This window comes from Poeciliopsis prolifica, unplaced genomic scaffold, assembly GCF_027474105.1.
Source record: "Poeciliopsis prolifica strain line A6 unplaced genomic scaffold, Auburn_PproV2 SCAFFOLD005, whole genome shotgun sequence".
Classification (NCBI taxonomy): domain Eukaryota; kingdom Metazoa; phylum Chordata; class Actinopteri; order Cyprinodontiformes; family Poeciliidae; genus Poeciliopsis; species Poeciliopsis prolifica.
Genome location: NW_026562380.1, coordinates 6461756 through 6481612, shown reverse-complemented (window position 1 = coordinate 6481612; position 19857 = coordinate 6461756). Strand labels below are relative to the sequence as shown.

The 19857-nt window shown below is 37.2% G+C and overlaps 1 protein-coding gene across 16 annotated transcripts in view; it reads left to right on the top strand.

Moving 5' to 3' along the window:
- The window catches only part of LOC129359565 (neurexin-1a), a 245119-nt gene that overhangs the window by 96124 nt on the left and 129138 nt on the right, over window positions 1–19857 (top strand). For 12 of the 16 annotated variants that reach the window (XM_055029224.1, XM_055029228.1, XM_055029225.1 and 9 more), the window contains 5 exons: window positions 2009–2392; window positions 8927–9130; window positions 11709–11735; window positions 17316–17438; window positions 18445–18826. In XM_055029224.1, coding sequence (XP_054885199.1) covers window positions 2009–2392; window positions 8927–9130; window positions 11709–11735; window positions 17316–17438; window positions 18445–18826 — 1120 coding nt within the window. Of the gene's footprint in view, window positions 1–2008; window positions 2393–8926; window positions 9131–11708; window positions 11736–16607; window positions 17439–18444; window positions 18827–19857 lie in introns of those variants that run through there. The other 4 variants (XM_055029238.1, XM_055029237.1, XM_055029230.1 and 1 more) reach the window with 2 other exon arrangements.

Here is a 19857-nt window from a genome sequence, read left to right as displayed (position 1 = left end):
ACACAATTCCTTGGAGGACTATGACAAGTGAGCAGAGAACCCAGAGTCTGAGGCCTCAGTGATGGAGGCATCAATCTTCCACTTGCATCAGCTTGAGCCAAGATCAGTTTAGAACAGCATAGTCTAAGAACACAATTTCTTAGCTTGTTGCCTATGAATGTAAATGACTTTGAGACTTCCAGTAAGTATAGATATGGCCCGATTACGTTGAGGGGCTATTAGCTTGATAATGACCCCTTCAGTATTTACTTTGTAAATGTATTATTCACAGACCAATCATCCAAATCACTTCCTACTTCCACAGGGTGAGATATGTCAAAACTGAGAGGGTAGACACTTATGTCACAATTCATCCTGATCGTAGTGATGTTTATTCTTCAGATGGGCACCTGCAGTCTGGGAAAAGTTTTCTCACTAATGAGTTTGATGTAGTGAGCTCGTTAGCTGTAACCTGAAGGGAGCTGTTCTGGCTGCATGACGGGTGGCCCATGCCAAGTGTGCAGAGCTTAGAAGTCTCAACAGCTGGTGCTGGAGAGAGCAGGGGCAGTGGGTGACGACAGGAAAGTGCTTGGAACAGATGCCTGGGGCCAAAACCCTGAGAAGAGAGCTGGAACATGTTACTGTGCACCAGGTTAATCATTGTGCACTAGGTATTTAGCTGTCTCTCTCTTATGCATTTTTCGTAGTAGGCTGACTCACCTTGATTATAAAGTGCATGCATAATCAAGATTATTAGCATATATTTTATTTCTAAAGAGCTTAATTTCTGTTGGATGAATTTTTTGAAAAAACATGCAATGACAAAAGTGCAAAAATAAATGAAATGCATTAATTACATAATTGTGATTTATACAGTCATACATGCTAACAATTGTTGTAATGAAATGTGAAAAGCCCATTTTAATGTCTAATTATGATTTTTAATTATGTCAACTAGCTGTATTGAAAATGTATGTGTGGCTCAGGGCTTGTTTCCAACCACAAGCAGTTTGACTTGAAAAGTCATCTGAAGCTGTGGTCCTATCACACACACTGGAGTCTTGCCATTTAGCCCAAAGCAGTCTGCTAATAGCTCTTTCATATCTGCCAAGGCATGCCTCCGCTACTCAAAATGTAAATTATAACTTTATGGCAATTGTAGTTTTGAGCATCCTTAGCCTACTTTTTTTTCTACCAATGCTTGTGCTGATTTTCGGCAGCACAGCGTATGGATTACTCGATGTGGATGCGGGCAGACGAGGCAGCCGCCATTAATTAAAGTCCACAATGGGTCCTACTCTCAGAGTGACAGATCCATATACAAATTAATCACTCGGTCTGAGTCCCACAGTAAGGCCTTCCCCTTTTTTGAAGCTTTACAGTCCAGTCATGTCCGCTGTTGTTTACGGTGCTCCAGATCGAGAATTAAACCTGAATGAGAGTGATAAATCATGGCCAAGAAACACACAAACTCCCACTGCAGGTTTATGTGTTAGAGAGGCACAGACAGGGTGAAAAAACCACAGCCTGCAGTCTGTTAATCAAGTTCAAAAAGATGGTTACGATGTTGTCCCCCACCCCCACTTTTTTTGAACAGGGTGGTGGTAGAGGACGTCTGCAATGATAAAGAGGGTGATGATTTTTCTTTTCCTTACTTTTCTTTTTATGACCACAGCTTTATAGATAAAGAAGATTTATTAGGGGAAATCCAAGGAAAATGGAGAGGATACTCTCAGGGATCCCAGATTAGATTTCTAATTGACCAGCAGCCTGTGATTAATAACTTTTATCAAACAGTCATCCATCATTCTAAATGAAGAAAATCCTGACCCTGTTCAGATATATAACCCTAATTAAGCTAATTTCTTCATTAAACTGGGTTGAAGCAGGCATTCCTTGTAAGTTTGTATCTTGACCAAACTGGGTTTTTTTGCATCCAAAGACATCAATATATTTTGTAATCTGATGCACAGCCTTGCATAACAGGTTTTATTCATCCAACTGTATGTTTTTATTGCTTACTTTTTAGGTACTATCTCCATCAATACCCTTCGTACTGCTTACACAGCTCCTGGAGAAAGTGAGATCTTGGACTTGGATGACAATCTGTACCTTGGGGGTCTGCCAGAGAATAAGATGGGCCTCGTGTTCCCCACTGAGGTGTGGACAGCATTGCTCAACTATGGCTATGTGGGCTGCATTCGAGATTTATTTATCGACGGACAGAGTAAGGATGTGCGACGTCTTGCAGAGATCCAGAAGGCTGCTGGGGTCAAACCCTCATGCTCTAAAGAGCCTCCTAAGCAGTGCTTGAGCAACCCCTGCCAAAACAATGGGGTCTGCAGAGAGGGCTGGAACCGCTATGTTTGCGACTGCTCTGGAACTGGATACTTGGGACGCTCCTGTGAAAGAGGTAGGGCTTTTTCTTCCTTTTAACCTTTATAACTTTGGAATCCTCATTTGGGATAGTCTTTATTCATATAAGGCAAGGCAAGGCAACTTTAGTTATATTACACCTTTCAACCCAAAGACAATTCAGAGTGCTTGTACAAGAGAGTTAAAAACAACATACAAGAAGATAGTAATTAAATAAAAATGATAATAATAATAAAATAAAAATAATCACAACAAATAATAATAAAAGATCAAGCAGATTGGTGCTGGAGAGAGCAGGGGCAGTGGGAGACGGCAGGAAAGTGCTTGGAACAGATGCCTGGGGCCAAAACCCTGAGAAGAGAGCTGGAACATGTTACTGTGCACCAGGTCAATCATTGTGCACTAGGTATTTAGCTGTCTCTCTCTTATGCATTTTTCGTAGTAGGCTGACTCACCTTGATTATAAAGTGCATGCATAATCAAGATTATTAGCATATATTTCTGTTGGATGAATTTTTTGAAAAAACATGAAAAAACAAAGTAAAAATTCAGAATTCAAAATTTAAGAATAGACAACCTCAAATAAAAATGTTTTTTGCCTTGTTTTAAATCAACTCAAGGTAACTGACAAGTGTATTTTTTGTTGTGAATTCTTTGGAATTGCAAAGCATGTAAACCTAACAGGATATCTGACATCTTGAGATAAAATTGCATCTATTCAGTTTTATTCACCTGCAAAAACATATATATTTCTGTATGTCATAAGTGTGACTGCAGGGGAAATTCTCAGGACCAGATTTTCACTTGCCAATAAATGATTATCCATGCACACAAAATCACAAAAGGAAGAGAGAACCACTGATGATTATTTTGCAGCTACAAATACAATCAGCAAGGCAGCCAAATATATAACAACAGTTGAGTACATTTAGTGAACTTTGTATGCTGAAGATAACTTGTTCAAGTTGAAATTATGCATCAGAATGAAGAAATAGGAAATGGAGATTTCTAACCTCGACGTCTAGCCAGAAGCTCCAGCAGCTGACGCTATCTTTATATATGAACCGCCTTCAAAACCTTAAATGTTTTCAAAACATTGTTGCATTTATGAAAAGAATCATGATAATTTTAAAGGCAACAAATAGCAGTTGTGCAGTGAATATTGACAATACATAAGTAGCTTTTTATTAAATGGTTAATGTTTTCAGTTCATCTTGAATTTCAAAAGCCAGTCATTGAGGTCATTACTTTGTCTGATGTAATAAACTTCACCAAATCAAATACAGCCAATAAATAAGGAATAACAGATACAGTACATACAGTACAGTTGAGTATAGAGAGCCAGAAAATATGCCAACAGAATGAGTCAGGATTCTTTTTTGGATAATGCGGGACCATGTTGAGTGATAGGTGACTGATGCACCACTGAGACACTGCTGGTCACGTCTACCATGCACACCAGCCCTTAAATTGGCTGTCTTCTGCCAGCCATTAGCCTCATCAAACTATTCATTCATGACCAGCCCCTGTGCAGAATACTTATGTGTGTCTCCTCCAGAAAAGAGAAAAGGGACAATATAGCTAAATATTATACTCAAATGTATTGGCTAAAGCAGAGTTACACCTGACCCTGCAGAAATGATTTCTATGGGAAGCAGAGAGTTAAATTGCTGCTTTTCAGAACATTAAACAAGTTTCTCCAACTTGCAATTTTGAAAGTGGGAGGCCTAAAACAGTTGATATTTTTAAACATGTTTATTCAGATTTTTTTATACAGATTTAAGTGTTCACTGCTTGAATCTGGTTCAACCAAACATTACATATGATACACACAGTAAAAGTAGACTTCATGACTGATTCTCACACTCCCTGATTTTTAGGCCTTAAAAGTGGCAGTATTGTGGAAACAGGGTTTATAATAATTTGAAATATAAATTATGAAAATTCACAAACATTTTAACAATGTGACTTGTACCAACTCTTTGGCTATTCAGCTTAATACTAAGAAAGTAGTAGTCCAGGATTGCAATGAAGTCAGAAGTTAATTTTTTTCTGTTTTGATTTTGCATGTTAGTAGGATTGCTTTATAGCAATATGAAAATACCTGGTATTTTTGTTTATTATTATTTCATGCTTTTTCTTCCCTTGAGTCACTTAAATTGTTGTTCATATTCATTGATATATATCTTCCTCAAGATCAAATTCTGTTTAATTTTCAAATAGCATTATTTCTATAAGAAAGAAAGATAAAAAATTCTCTGTCCTATAAAGATGTTTCCAGTTATGTTTATTCATACAGTTTTTACATGTATTTTTATTCTAGCTGACAGGAATTATTTAACAAAGAAACTGGTCAAGAAAAAAAAAAAGTTACTTCTCTGAAATTGTTTTTGAATTTAAATTCCCGTAAAATGCTTTGTCTAAAATCAGAAAGAGAAAACAACAAATTCAACAAGCTTTGCACTCGAAGCTTCTGAAATTTCCTCTATCTTGACCTTCTGTCATCTCTCTCAACACTTGAAAGTCTTCTGACATCTCTGCTTGTCTGTCCAACTTTCATTCTTTGGCTGTCTGTGTTCTTTTGTGTAAGACCGGCATTAGTGAGAGTGTGAGTGGGAGCAGTGGGACGGATGGGCCCTGGCGCGCTGCCAGCTGTTTTGATGGCTCCAGATTGCCTCTGCACTGGTAGGATGAAGCAGGCACGAGCAGGCTGAGGAGCTGTCAGAAAAATTACCCCAGCTCTCACTTAGCCATGCATGGTGTACCACCCGGTGGCAAAATACAGCTACTGCATATGGCAGAGGAGGATGACGGCCACGATTGGAAGGAACAGGAGGTGGAGCTTCAGACGAGAAGCATGGAGTTACTCGTCCTGTTTTGAGAGTTTTTAATTGAGCAGACAAAGCAATTTTCCTACATGCATCCCAAACGCCTTCCCCTTCCTCTTGTTCCTCCAGTTGCTAATTAACCCAAATATTAGTCTTGCAGTGCAAGGGTAAATCAGCGTCCCAGATGGTCTAGTAGGTAAATTGCTGCACATGCACATATTCCCTAATGAGATATGTGATATGCTGGATTCCTTCACTGACAGCATTCAGCATTCATGTTTTGTTTGTTGTTGTTTTTTCACAAGGACTGAGTGGTTGGATGAGCATTTACGTAAATCTACATCCTAAGAATAAATATAGATGTAGACGATAAATCCCAGTACAGATGGTTGAACAAGTGTGCTCTCAGTATACAGCTTTCTAGACAAACACGTGAAGGATTGTGGCATTTGCTCATGTGAGCTGCAACTTTGCACAATGCTTTAATGTGCTCTGCAATGAAGGATCAACTCTAACAAGTCAGCCATCAGGTTCATGTTTTTGTTCAGTTTTTAAAAATAAGATTAGTTATAAGTTTTCTTTAAAGCTTCATAAAAACAAAAATCTCTAAAGAAAATGTGTTGACAACATCCGTCCATCCATCCATCCGTCCATCCATCCGTCCATCCATCCATCCATCCATCCATCCATCCATCCATCCATCCATCCATCCATCCATCCATCCATCCATCCATCCATCCATCCATCCATCCATCCATCCCATCCATCCATCCATCCATCCATCCATCCATCCATCCATCCATCCATTATTTTACATGCAATCATATCCTTATGATTGGCAATTCTCCTTTAGCTAGACATATATTCAACTGTTTTACTGTCACAGATGTGGTCCTCATGGACAAAATTTAACTTACCAATCTTATCATTCTAAAGAAATATATATCCTAAATTTTGGTTTTATTCAACAGCTAAGCAAACTTTTCTTTAAGGTCATATATTTTCGTAACTGAAGAAGGTTATTTTGCTGCTTACTATGTGTCCAGAAGCTCTTCTATCTACAGAAACATTCTCAGGATATAGGGTGTTTCAATAGCTACCAAGTTCATTTCTTGGAACATATATGCTGTGATTCTCAAAGAAGGCTACAGTGAAGATATAAATGTCTTAAATTATGTATGATGTAGCTGAGCCATTTCTTGTTGTTTATCATGAGTGTGAAAAATAGATTTTTCCAAAAGCCTCCAGCTTTTTTTTCCCTTCAATTTTTTGAATCAGACTCTTCCCAGTGCCCTGTTGCTGAGGGACATTGGAATCCTATGACATATAGTTGACAGCTCTCTCTTCTCAAAGAGTTGGTTCTCCTTGGGGGACAATGGAAGACAAATGGGTTCTTATTTGTGATTACCTGATCCTCCCTTGTTTGTCATACAGCGTTTTCTGAGAGAGCTCCCACTCCAGCAACTACTTCATCACACAAACGGAAAATTGTCCCACATTGCGTTTTTTACAGGAATGAAAATAAACATTTGGTTTAGTCCGCTGTGCTCCACATCCCCTGTGACAGCCTCCTGTTTGGGTTGGCACAGGCACAAGCTGTAGCTCCTGTCCCAACAATTTATTTTGATATAGAGCATGGGAATGGCATTAAAATGACTGGACTTGCACAATTGGATTTTTGACAGGTGCTCACTTTGCATTAGGTGATATTCCCTCACAGGTCTTTCTCCATATTTTCATATCTTTATTCTGGAACTTTATCATTTAATGCGTCTTATGCAATCTCTTATATGAATCTTAAATGAAGAAATGTCTTGGATGAAATTGTTTTGCTGCAACAGTGATTTGAATAGAATTACTTGCCTGCTTGTTTATTTATTATACAGGAGTCTTTCCCTCCCTAATATTGAAGTAGGTATGTCTCTTCATAATGATGCGAGTCAATTTATCAAATGTAATGATGCTGATTGCATGCAGCTGGAAATTAAGTTAAGCAGTAATGACAAGCTGCAGAGCCAATTTAGGGTATAGATGAGCTCATTTTCTGCATAATCAAGATATTTGATTATTTTACACTCTATTTGACTTTTCTTGCGTTTTTCCATTTTTAATGAGAGCACTTTAGCAATTATGATGAGGTACACAAGGACTTGCTGATTTGTTATTCTGGTACTCATTGTTCAGCAATATAGACATAAACAATTTCCTTCAACCCTATCCTAATCCTAATTTTCCTGCATAGATTTTGCACCGTGTTCTGTTATTGTTGTTTAGCACCTTCCAACATTTTCCAAGCAGCTCTTTGCTCCAGCTGGCTGGCAGAAAGCAAACAGTTTAGCAGTGAACTCTTGTTTGTCAAACACCCTATCATCTGCAGCCTACCCCAGGAGGGCGTGGAGAAATTGGATTTGGGTGAGGAATGTGACAGAGTCATCCCAAGGGATGGATGTGACACTGGCTCTGTGTGATGAGAAAGTGGGGATGAGGCTGGTGGGAGTGTACTGGTACCATCGCCTCCACAGCTCACCGTCTCCCATTTCCTTTAGCACTCCTTTTATTTTCCCCAGCTTTCCAGCAGTAATAGTATTTACTTTGGTATAATTTATATATACTCATGCAATTATATCACAACCTTGCACTAGCACTTGAAAATGCATATCTTGTGGATCTCTGACAGTAGCTTAAAGAAGCAAATCAAATACGTTAAAGTGAGGTTCTTATAAAAAGTTATGGGCTGTTATTTTCTGGCTTATAAGAGCTAAGCAGATTTTTTGGCTTATTTGAACATCTACAATCTAACTCCTGGTTTATGCTTATTTAATCCATCTTCATTGGACAAATCTTTAATGTACAAGGCACATGGAGATCAGAATACCTTCTTGTGCTAAACATGTACTGAGAACAAAAAACTTTTCTTGTTACAATAAATACTGTCCTATTATCTACTGGAAACCTTTAAAGCAATACTGTCGGGTTTTCTTTTATTTCTTTACATGTGATATTTTTGCACTGATTCATCTCTGTCTCCTGCCTTTCCAGGCAAAATGATTTATGTTTATACTGAAGGGGTTCATAATCTAAATATGTAAAGAAACTTCAGTTTATGGAGGGAGTCTGAGTGGGTGTCACAAAGTGCTCTGGACATGTGACAAGTCTTTACAAAGTTTTAGGTATCATACCTGGAGACATTCCACTTTGCAGGAACTCAGCATGTTTAAAACTGGCAATCTCATTTTATACTTTTTCAGCCAATGAGCATAAAAATAGCATGATGGAGATCTGCACTGCATTTAATGGGTGGTGCTTGTTTCTTAAAACATCTCATTAGTCCACCCTGGAAAAAAAAATAAATCCTACAAATGCATCATCAGTTGACCAAAATTTGTGTGATAGTCAAGGTTAGTGGATGTAAATACTTCACCACCACTCTGCAACACTGATCAAAATAACTCACAGTTTTTTGTTGGGATTGAAAGCCTTTTACTGAATAAACACAGACAGCATCTGTCTGGGAGTTACATTCACATTCACTGCTTGAAGACTTTGGCTCTCCCTCTGCCTCTTAAATTCATCGATTCATTGTTCCTCTGAGACCGGATTGAAGGTCGCTTCACTAAACCTTGTCAACAAATAGAACATCACTTTACACTGAGCTGACAGCCGTGGCCATTGGTTTTCCATAAAATTGCCGCAGTCTATTTTACCGTTCACTCATCATGTTTTCTTTCTTGTTCCCTCTGCAGAGGCGACCATTCTCAGTTACGATGGCAGTAAGTTTATGAAAGTCCAGCTCCCAGTGGTGATGCACACCGAAGCCGAAGATGTGTCTCTTCGATTCCGCTCCCAACGGGCCTATGGCCTGCTAATAGCCACCACATCCCGGGACTCTGCCGACACCCTGCGTCTGGAGCTGGAGAGTGGTCGTGTCCGTCTTACTGTAAATTTAGGTAACACCTCGAATGCATACACACACTGCAGCAGCAAAGCAGACTCGAGCTTGATAACACTCACAAATGCACGACAATCTTCCTGTGTATGTTACATGTTTTGAATAGACAGAGAGACTTTAGCGACTTTCAAGGTCTAAAACCTGCGGCTTGAGGCTCACAGGCAGCTGAACACACAAAAACTACTCATCATCAGGGAATGCTTGCTACCCTCTTTTTTTTAGATGAAGCAGATTCTTCTTTCCTAACACATACTGATGTGTTCCCTTTGCATACAGTTTTTACTAAATATGATGACTTTCTGGGAAACATTATTATTTTAAAATGAATTATTACATGAATGTGATCATTTTGGAAAGTCAGTTGGAGGGTGACTTTATGGTGTCTCCTTTTTTTCTGAAAGCTCTGACTAGTTCAAATCTGTTGTTTTGTACCTTTAAAGACATTAAGTTATTTCAGTGCAGCACATAAACATTTTCCTTATTTACACAACTATTAATTTATTTGGGTTTGTCCTTCCAATGATTATTCTTTGAAGTAATTTATGGATCCAGACATCTGATACGTTCAAGATATCTTATTATCCAGCAGCTTTGATCCTATGTAAAGCGGAAAGATTCTGCATTAAGCAAAAATAGGCACCTTCTCCTATGAGTTTGTGGCATTTTTTTATTTATTTTTTGCAAAGTAATGATCCCAGAGCTGTCTTTTGGAAGTTTGATGTGCTTCAGACCCTACAGTGCCACCCAAGTCTTCTATTCTGTCTTTTCGCTGGCTAAACAGAAATGAGCTCCCTAAGTGGTGCCATTTAGTCGTGCATGGAGAAGAGTCTTTATTCTCTGTCAACTTTAAAACAGAATGTGTCTAGCTACAAAAAGCAACAGCGCCACATGCTGACAGGCCTGACAGGTTAGATCACCGCCACTGCAAAAAGGTGCCCTCGGATAAAAAACAAAGGGCTGCGTTGTTTTGTTTTCATTTAAATTCTTTTTGACAAATGTAAGAGTTTTGGACTTTATTTCCACAAACCCTTGAAGGCTGTCTTCCTTGTCCCTCTCAAAGAAAAGCAGAGCATTCCCTGGAAGGGTAAGCTTGTGTTGTTCTCTGGCTGTTTGCGACCACTTTTCTGCTGTGGTTGACAACACATGACAAGCAGGGCCAAATGGGAAGGCAGGGTTGGCGGGTTGATCTGGGTCACCTTTCTCAGAGCACAGCACAGGCTCAGCTTTTGCAAATAAAGGAGTGGAGAAAGAAACAGTTTTTTTTATCACTGACAAATTTGTTAAAGTGATAACTACAGCCTATTTGGTAGAATCTAAATTATTACTTATGTTGCAGTGACAAATATTACTGAAATACTGCACCAACTTGTCTTATCTCCACATAAGTAAACATCGAGACAAATTCAAAAATTTTACTTGATAGATACAATTCACTAATTTCAATTTAGAACATATCAAGACAACAATACCGCCAATTAATTTTTATTACCAAAACTTCCATCTTAACATCAATATGCAATTCATTTTCTCATATGTAAAATAAAAAAGCTGTCTTGTTACTGCTGAAGCTTCTTGCTGCTCCTCTGCAGAGCTCAGGAGTCCTGACTTTAGCTATTGTTACTGCAACTATCCAGTATAATTTCTACCACTCTAATAGTTTTCACAAAAACACCAAACGATCTTCCATCCTCTACTTTAACATTTTCAGGATTAAAATATTTCTGAAGATGGTGATGATGTATTCACTCACCAGCATCCACACTGCTTCCATGACAATCTCACATAATTCCCAAACGTGAGGAAAAGTTTACCGATCAAGTAGAAACACCTATTTCTGTTCAGTTTTTGAGATTATTTAAATTCTTTAATTATCTTGGATGTGAACTTAAGCTCCTTTGGTAAAATCAGATAAAATGTCTTCATTCTAGTAAGAGACCTAGCAACTGCATCTGTATGATTAACTCATATTTAATATTTAAACACTGCAATTTATTGCTGAACAAGAGTGTATATGTTGTAGAAACAGCAAAGGTCTAAAGAAACCATGTGGCATCTCGTTAAGCTAGTGTAGGTATGACCAATGTCCGTCTTTTTCCTTGTAGTGAAAAATTATACACGAGCCAGACAATGTAAGCGAAAATCCAAAATGAAACAAAACTAAATTGTTATCATGTTTTTAAGTCACACTCATTGGTAGATGAAAGAGGCTGGGGGGAATTAATGAGGAAACCTTCCAGTTGGCCCTGTGTGACCCTGACTAACATCTGATGCTCTCATGATTAAATAATATTATTGAACAAAAATTTTCAATCATTATAAAATATCTAAATCTCTGCTTAACAGATCCAGCCCTCAACTTTTACTCTAATATGCAATAAATTGGGCTGCTCTGGTTCTCCAGCACAGCAGTGCTTTTACCAGCTTGCTCCAGCTTCAGGCAACAACATGTGAGAGCATCAGAGGACGGACAGTGTCCGTGTGTTTGTCCCCAGAGGGGTGGACTGTATGCTTTAATGATGTCTGCAGCTGTAACGTTGAAAGATGAATTTATCTCTCATCTATTCTCCCCCATCTAGATTGTATCAGGATTAACTGTACCTCCAGTAAGTTACTGTTCACCTTCTTCTTTTTTCTACTCCTTCTGTAATATTCGCTTTTTTTTTTGTTGCTTGGGAAATTTATTTTCTAAGTGAAAAACACCATGACACAATTTTAACTGGGGAGACTTGATCAGTTCAAATGGATGTCTCATATTACACCCCACACATGCTAGGGCTAAGGTTCTTTGTAGTTTATTTTTTATATAATTAGAAGTGTGGAGGAAATGGAGGGAGGCTTGAATTAATGACGAACTGGAATTTGGCAGTCAGCTGCTATTTTACACACCAAGCTGTGTCTAATTAATGAACCCATTCACTTATAAATCTAGAAAGGAATAAAATGCATGCTATGGAAGCGCAGGTATTTTAGACATGGATGATTTCCTCGCGCTATCCTCCAACCCCCACCTTTTTTTTTTTTTTTCATTTCTTTCACAGTATTTCACGGCAGCTGTAAATTGATGAGGCCATTCAAAGCACAGAGGAAATACAGAGTGTGATTTTATTATTGCTATTAACCTGCCTCACAGAGCAGAAAGAAAGAGATGGAGCGGGAGGGGAAAGAATAGATCCTGTTGGGGTGTTCGTGGAGGAAGGCATCTTTGTGTGTTTGTGTGTGCGCTTGAACAGAGAGACTACATTGCAATATTTTGGGAAATAAATATCCCTGACATTTATTATTCAGAGCTGGTGATGAATTAATAATTCCTTCACTCAAGTCATAATACAAGAACAGTCATTTTTTCATGTAATCCCTCTCAGGTGAGAGACTCACCATAAAAACCAGGGGAAAACATGGAGTTAAAGCTCTGTAACAATACCATGCTATGCCACATTGTGAATATAATGATAAACTGTTCTCTGATAACAGCCAAGTTGGAACTTTTGGCATAAGTGTTGCAACACGAGAAGGTCGTTGCCTGATCAGAAGAGGAGACTTAAACAACACAACACTTTCTCATGCAATCAGATGATGTGACCTCTAGACAAGCTTCTTTAAAGGATCTCTTGTTAGCATCTTTCTAAATGCAAAGCAGCTTCGCCCATACATCCTCAATCGCTTCTGGTGTTTGTGTGCAGAAGACAAGCTTCAATTCTCTCATTCCACTGCCTTAAAAGGTCATCTTACGGTCCAGAGGATAAGGTTAAGGCATTATCTGTTCATATTCATATTGTTAGTCTTCTGATCACCATATTATTAAGCCTTTGACGGAATAGAATTGAATAGAATAGAATAGCCTTTTATTTTCACATATGGAGAATAGGTAATAATAATAATAATAATAATAATAATAATAATAATAATAATAATAATAATAATAATAATAATAATATTTGGAACAAACTTCCAGAAAATTGAAAAACAGCTGAAACACTATGCCTTTAAATTTTGACTGAAATCTCACCTGTTTAGAATTGCATTTGAAATATAATCAATTACGAATTTAATGATGGCACTTGACTTAATGTAATGTTTTGATTGTTGACTCCATGTTGCATGACTTTGTGTTTGTTATGATGTAAAGTACTTTGAAATGCCTTGCTGCTGAAATGTGCTAAACAAATAAAATTTGATTGATTAAATTAATATTCAGATGTCCCAGCAGCAAATTAAATATAGGTGGAAGGAAGCTTATACATTCACACAAAGATAAAGAAAATAAAAATAAGCTTAAGAAATCATATAGTAAGGGAAAAATACAACATAATGTGCAGTTACTAGAAATAGCAAACTGAATTTTTAAAAAAATGTGTGACTGAGTTGGGTAATTTTAAGAAAATATGTTCAAGATGTGGATGTACATGTCCAGAAACACAACATATTATTCACAAAAAGTGGACAAATTGTACAACTACAGGGATGTCCAAATATCTCAAAATATCTTACTAAATAGTCACAGTTCTCTTTCAGCTGGCAGCAATTGGAGCTTCCAACATCCTCCATGTCGTGTCAACAAAAACATTGTCAGAAAGTCTTAGTGTTCAGCTGTTAAATCCAATATACAGCGACATTGAAGAGTTGACGCTTTGGTGTTTGAAATATCGTCATCTTACGTTTACAGCATTCAAGTTGTACCTTCCAGATTCTGCTGATGCATGACAATAATTAGAAATTGTCGTTTTCTATTTGGGTGTCAGAAAAACTGAGTTAGGTTTTAATGGTGATTTCATTATAAATGGGTGTGTCATTTTGATGGTAACAGATGACACTGTTTTATTGCCAAAATGGAGATTTAGAAGAAGACTAACAAATGAGTTGGATGTTGTCTTTTGTTTGTTTTTAATTTGCTCTGTGAAAATAAATATTTAAACTATTTTGATAAACCATCTATGGAGAAGGTGAACTTCATGCTTAGATAAATTAAAAAACAAAGAAGTAGTAAGCCTTCCTGTAATAGTTTCTGACCTAATTATGTCGAAGGAAAATGCTTAATTGAAGGTCTTGGAAAGAACTGTGTTAAGCCAGTGCATTTCCACTCATGAAGAATTAGCTTTTAACATTTTTTCTAGGTTGTTATTTTTGTCCTCTTTTTTTTTCTCAATGTTAATTAATGTGTCTTGTCAGGCACTGCAGCTCTGGTCAGCTTGCCGGATGAGAAATTTCAACACCAACTCAAAGAACACATCACTGTCAATTAGGGACCAAGCTCCCTGGGGCAGCCCAGAACTGTCTGAAGAAAACACTGCCACTTCCGCTTAAACACTGTTAACAGACACTGACTGACAGATAACTGAAAATATGACCTGAAAGTACCGTGTGACAGATTTGGTGCTTTTATGTACAGCTGGTTCAGCCATATTCATTAAGAGTAATGGCACGGGTGCCATGATTTACGATGTGTAGTAACAAGGAAGGAGACATAGAGGCGTCTTCCTGGATTATCATCTCCCTAACATTATCATCATCTTGAGTAACTCTTTCTGCTCTGTCATTCATCTTGTTCCCACAGTAGTATTGTTAATAGAGGTCTAAAAGATTATTTCAATGAACTTCACAACTATGTGGAAATTAAAAATAAAAGATTAATTTAGTTACAGTAGTTTATGAATGCTGGGGATGTTCATAAAGGTCACCTGCATTTAAGATTTGCTTTCTTAAAGGCTTAATTTCTTTCGTCGCAGTTCCAGAATTTTTTTTTTTTTAAGATATATATGTATTCCTAATTTTAGTCATTTTAAATGTTAAAATTTGCAGTGTGGTTTGTCTTTTATAGACACTGAAAAAACTCCATCATTCATTACTCAGAACTGGTAACTCTCAGGCAGTCATGATGAAAAAGAAGCATCTGACTTTCTGTTGTCTGTTATTGGGAAAATTACAGGCACAATCAGTTAGCAGCCAAACAGAATTTAGATAACCCCTCTGTGTGAGGCTAAATTTCTTAATCTGGCCTTCATTTACAAAAATATGTCTGACAAAAATATCAGTCATATTTGCTGAGACTTTGTCAGTCATGCTTGGTTTAAATTTTACCAGCAGATGCATAAATATCTCAAGAGATCTGATAAGGTATTGTTGTGAAAATAAAAACAAATAGACATGTGAGGGCATGTACAAAACTAAACTTGTAAAGCGTGCACATGTAGGTAAAAGCAATGTTGCCACAGTGACCTTGAAGGATAAGAATTTGTCACCAGCAAAGAGTTTTTGTTGAATTTTAACATTGGCATCTTTAGCTGAAAATAACGACTGCAAGTCTCTCTTTCCCCTCCATTGCTATTTGTAGAAATGAACAATAATTCTCCATGCCAAGCTGAATGCAGCTCCAACAAGAGGACAATCCAACCTATTGTCTGATTAATTCGTTGGAATAAGTTTACAATTTCAGGACACTCATTGACTTTACATAAATCAATGTATTTTCAGTCCAAGATGCTAAGCTAATTATTAGGTATTAGAAAAAAGGAAAAATATGATGGTAGACGTCAAGGAAAAATAATGTAATCTATCTTTAGCTGTAATATTTTTTTTTCTGATGCCAACATACATAAGTCTGCTATCTTTATTTGAATGAACTCTGAACTGAAATTTTTTGACTCTATATTATTGACAAAATCAACTGAGGTCCAAATAATATTAGACCATATAACACTCTGTGCTGTAGTGAATGTTATGCAACTAATGGCCCTTTATTCGCTTCATGCTTTTCTTCCTCCTTGAGGAGAACCAAGGACATGAACGATGGAAGGCAAAGATCTTTCAAGTTCAGCCCCATCCCATTATTTCATATCTCTTCTTCTTAATCCCTCACCAGTCGCCTGGTTCCAATCCTGCCTCGATGTTTAGTGCTTACAAAGCAGCACTGTGCCTCTGCGATTGAGCGTGTCCTAGTACTGTGGTACCCTCACATTTGCATACACATTGCACTGAAGCTTTGAAGATTGCAGAAAAACAGGAAATAAATAACCAAAAATGGGTTCAGGTGCATAAACCTGACACCCCTCTGGAGGCTCCCCACTGTGTGAAAAAGATCAGAGCCTGGGGAGTTATAATGCCATCGTCTTGGTACACCCACATTGGCCTGTTTTGTTACATTTATCCAGCATGAAAACTTCAGAGCTATTCAGGGATTTAAAACTTTACCAACTTTATTTAAATTTTTGTTGAAAGGCCAATGTTGGAATTATTTGAAAAATTAAATGGAGCATTTTTTTTTCTTTTATAAAGATAAGATAGCAAAGATTTAGACCATGTTCTCAGATATTTATTTTTTTGCAACTCTAAAGCTTTCCTGGAGGTTTTAAGCACATGATTGTGTGACACCTTCTATCTCTGCCTGCTTACAATGTCACTCTTGTGCAATATTAATATGATGTTTTTGGTATGCAGCTAAAGGAATGCTAAAAATATTTGTATCATTTTCAACTAAATATTGCAAATAAGTGAAATTTCATTGTAGAAAAAAAATCACATTCTGTATTTCAAATTTTCGATTTTTTCTTTCTTTTTCACAGCAAGCTTTGATTTTAGGGTTATTATTGTTTCTTTGTTGTTTTTGTTTTAGCTCAATCTTACTTCTGCAAGATAATTTCTTTTTAAAATAAGATTTTATTTGACATAGTGATGGTTAGAGAAAGGGAATATAATTGGTGGGTTTTCAATATGGAAAGGGATTATTTGTAAAGAACTTTGCTAAATTGCAAAGTTATGCTAGGTATTTGCTGCCACCATGTGGAACATGAAAAAACTGAAAATCTAATTCGAGTTCTGATGGTTGGAAAACACAGAGATCAAGAATAATAATAAAAAATGTCTGAGTTTTAATGAAAAATTCAGAATAATGATCCCCACTTCCTGATTTAAAGAAAATAATGCTCAGAGAGACTTTAGAAATATAGCACCCTGTATAATGATGCAGCCAATGTAAGTCAGAGTGGTGACCATTTGCTAATGGGCCATTTACTATGTTTATTTCAATGTTTCCTATCTCTGTTTCCTTCAATTATTCTGACTTCCTTTCCATCTCTTCTTTATATGATTCTCTTTATATGTACTCCCATTCAATCTTTCTGTGTGTGTGCGTGTGTGTGTGTGCGTGGGTGTGCATGGGTGTTTTAATCACTTTTTGGACTATCCCACAGGCAAAGGCCCAGAGACAATTTTTGCGGGTCAGAACCTGAACGATAATGAGTGGCATACCGTACGTGTGTTCAGGAGAGGCAAGAGTTTGAAACTGATGGTAGATGAACTACCGCCTGTGGAAGGTACTTCTTATCCTTTCTGTTATAATAGCTTTGACAGGTTCTCACATTTTCTGGGCTCTAGAGGTCTACATAGACTAGAGCCACTACAACAGAACTATAAAACAGCCATGCATCCGCAGAGAACTTTAAAAGGCCACTTGCTTAGTTTTTATTTGTTCCTGGGCAAGTACAGTGCCTTGTAAAAGTATTCGTCATACATGGTTTTTACTTTACCCCACTTCATTATGAAACCCCTAAATGCAATGCAGGCATGAGATAATTAAGCAATATAAATCAATCTGTGTGGAGATTAAATATAAATATATTTAAGATTCATGTATTTAAATAAAAGACCACCAAAACATCTAATCTATTGACCAAGGAGTAGCCAAGAGGCTAATGTTGGGTGAGATAATTTATTGACAGGATAGATTTGTCTTAGATTTTTCAAATGTAAGACAAATCAGATGAAAGCCACTGTTGAAGGAAAGTCATAAAAGAGCTTTAAGTAGTTTTCTACCAGCCACATAGGGAGCATTCTAAACATCTAAAAGACGGTCTTTTGAACAGATTAGTTGAAATTTAACCTTTTTGCCTGTATGCCAAAAGGTGTGGAGGAAAATTAATACTTCAGATCACCCCCAATATTCCATTCCTATTGTGAAATAAAGTAATGGGAGCATTATGAGCTGATGGGTGAATCTACATTAAAGTGTTATCCTGAAAAAGACAGCCGTGAATACTTTTAGAAGGTACTGCCTATTTACTGAAAATCCCAAGTTCTTTTTGATAAAAAAGAACTCTGCTTTGAATAAAAACAAATATTATTTTTTGTTTAAAAAATAGACAAATCAAAAAATTTTTGAAGGCATGCTCAGTTTTTTTTTTTTTTTATGAAAAGGTGTGCTCACATGACATCACTTTAAAGTCCTGCTGTGGATCCTTTATTTTCAAAGCTCTTCCCATTTTAGCTTTCATTTACCCCATTTAATGACATCCTCTCTCCCTCCTTCCCTTCAAATTGAAGGTCAAATGGCAGGTGACCACACCCAGCTGGAATTTCATAACATTGAGACGGGCATTGTGACAGAGAAGCGCTTCATGTCCATGGTGCCCTCCAACTTCATTGGCCACCTCCAAAGCCTCTCCTTCAATGGCATGGCTTACATTGACCTCTGCAAAAATGGTGACATTGATTATTGCGAACTCAATGCCATGATTGGCTTCAAGAACATCATTGCTGATCCGGTTACCTTCAAGTCACGGTCCAGCTATGTGACCCTCACCACTCTGCAGGCCTACTACTCCATGCACCTTTTCTTTCAGTTTAAAACCACATCTCCTGATGGTCTCATTCTCTACAACAGCGGTGATGGAAATGACTTCATTGTGGTGGAACTGGTCAAAGGGTAGGTGCACCCATTCCTGAAACTGGGAATTTGTATTCTTAAGGGCAAAGTTTTAAATTTTTTAGAAGAGGTATTGTTGAAAGGTTATATATTTCCCTACAGTAAACTCTAGGCATCTTCAGTAAGTTTGAATCCAGATTAGTTTTGTCCTTGAAACCAGAGCTAACAGCCTGGTTGAGAGAAGCCTAGACCAAACCATCACATCGGTTCACATCAATATCGTTTAGTTTTAAACATTATCATGTTTGAATTAGGTGGGAATTTATAGAAATCTAATGATTGTTTACAACGAAAGTGGAGAGGGGAAGCTGTGAGATATAAAAAAGACAAATCCTTTGAGTGGAATCTGCAGATATTTTATGAGTGCTGGTTTCAAAACCTGAGAGTGAGTAAGGAGTCAGCTGTGACCCAGCATCTCTAATAAATACAGCAAGCAGAGTAAAAACGCTGGCAGGGAGAAGCATCTACCTTATCTTGAACACACAGAAACATGCTTACACACTCTTGCTCCTCTTAAATAGGTCCTTCACACTTAGACGGACACAGACATGACTTACAGACTCACTTACACACACAAAACAATCATAGTTTCCAAGCCATTCAAATTGATAATAATACATAATGTGTGAATATTTATCTAACTGGAACAGGAACAGTTAATCTCATCATATGCACTATCCAATCATTGTGATTTTGTTGTCATATGTGTTTTCACTGTTCAATCATTGCCTTGTCCCCACATAATTTAGCTATTAAAAATGGTTATTCTATCTGGAAACATTTAGATATTTTGCTTCAAGATCCTTGTACTCCCCATTTTCATTGTAAATAATAATTAGTGGATGTTAAAATGAACACCCAGTCCAAACATGATTATTGTTTAAATATTCATAATATACTTTCTTATATATTTTAATTATTATATTATTTCCTAGAATTACCCAAAATAAAAAGAAATTGTAAAAGTTTACTTTTACTATGATTTCTGTACATTTAAGAGGTTTATTTATTTAGGGAACTCTGTATAAACG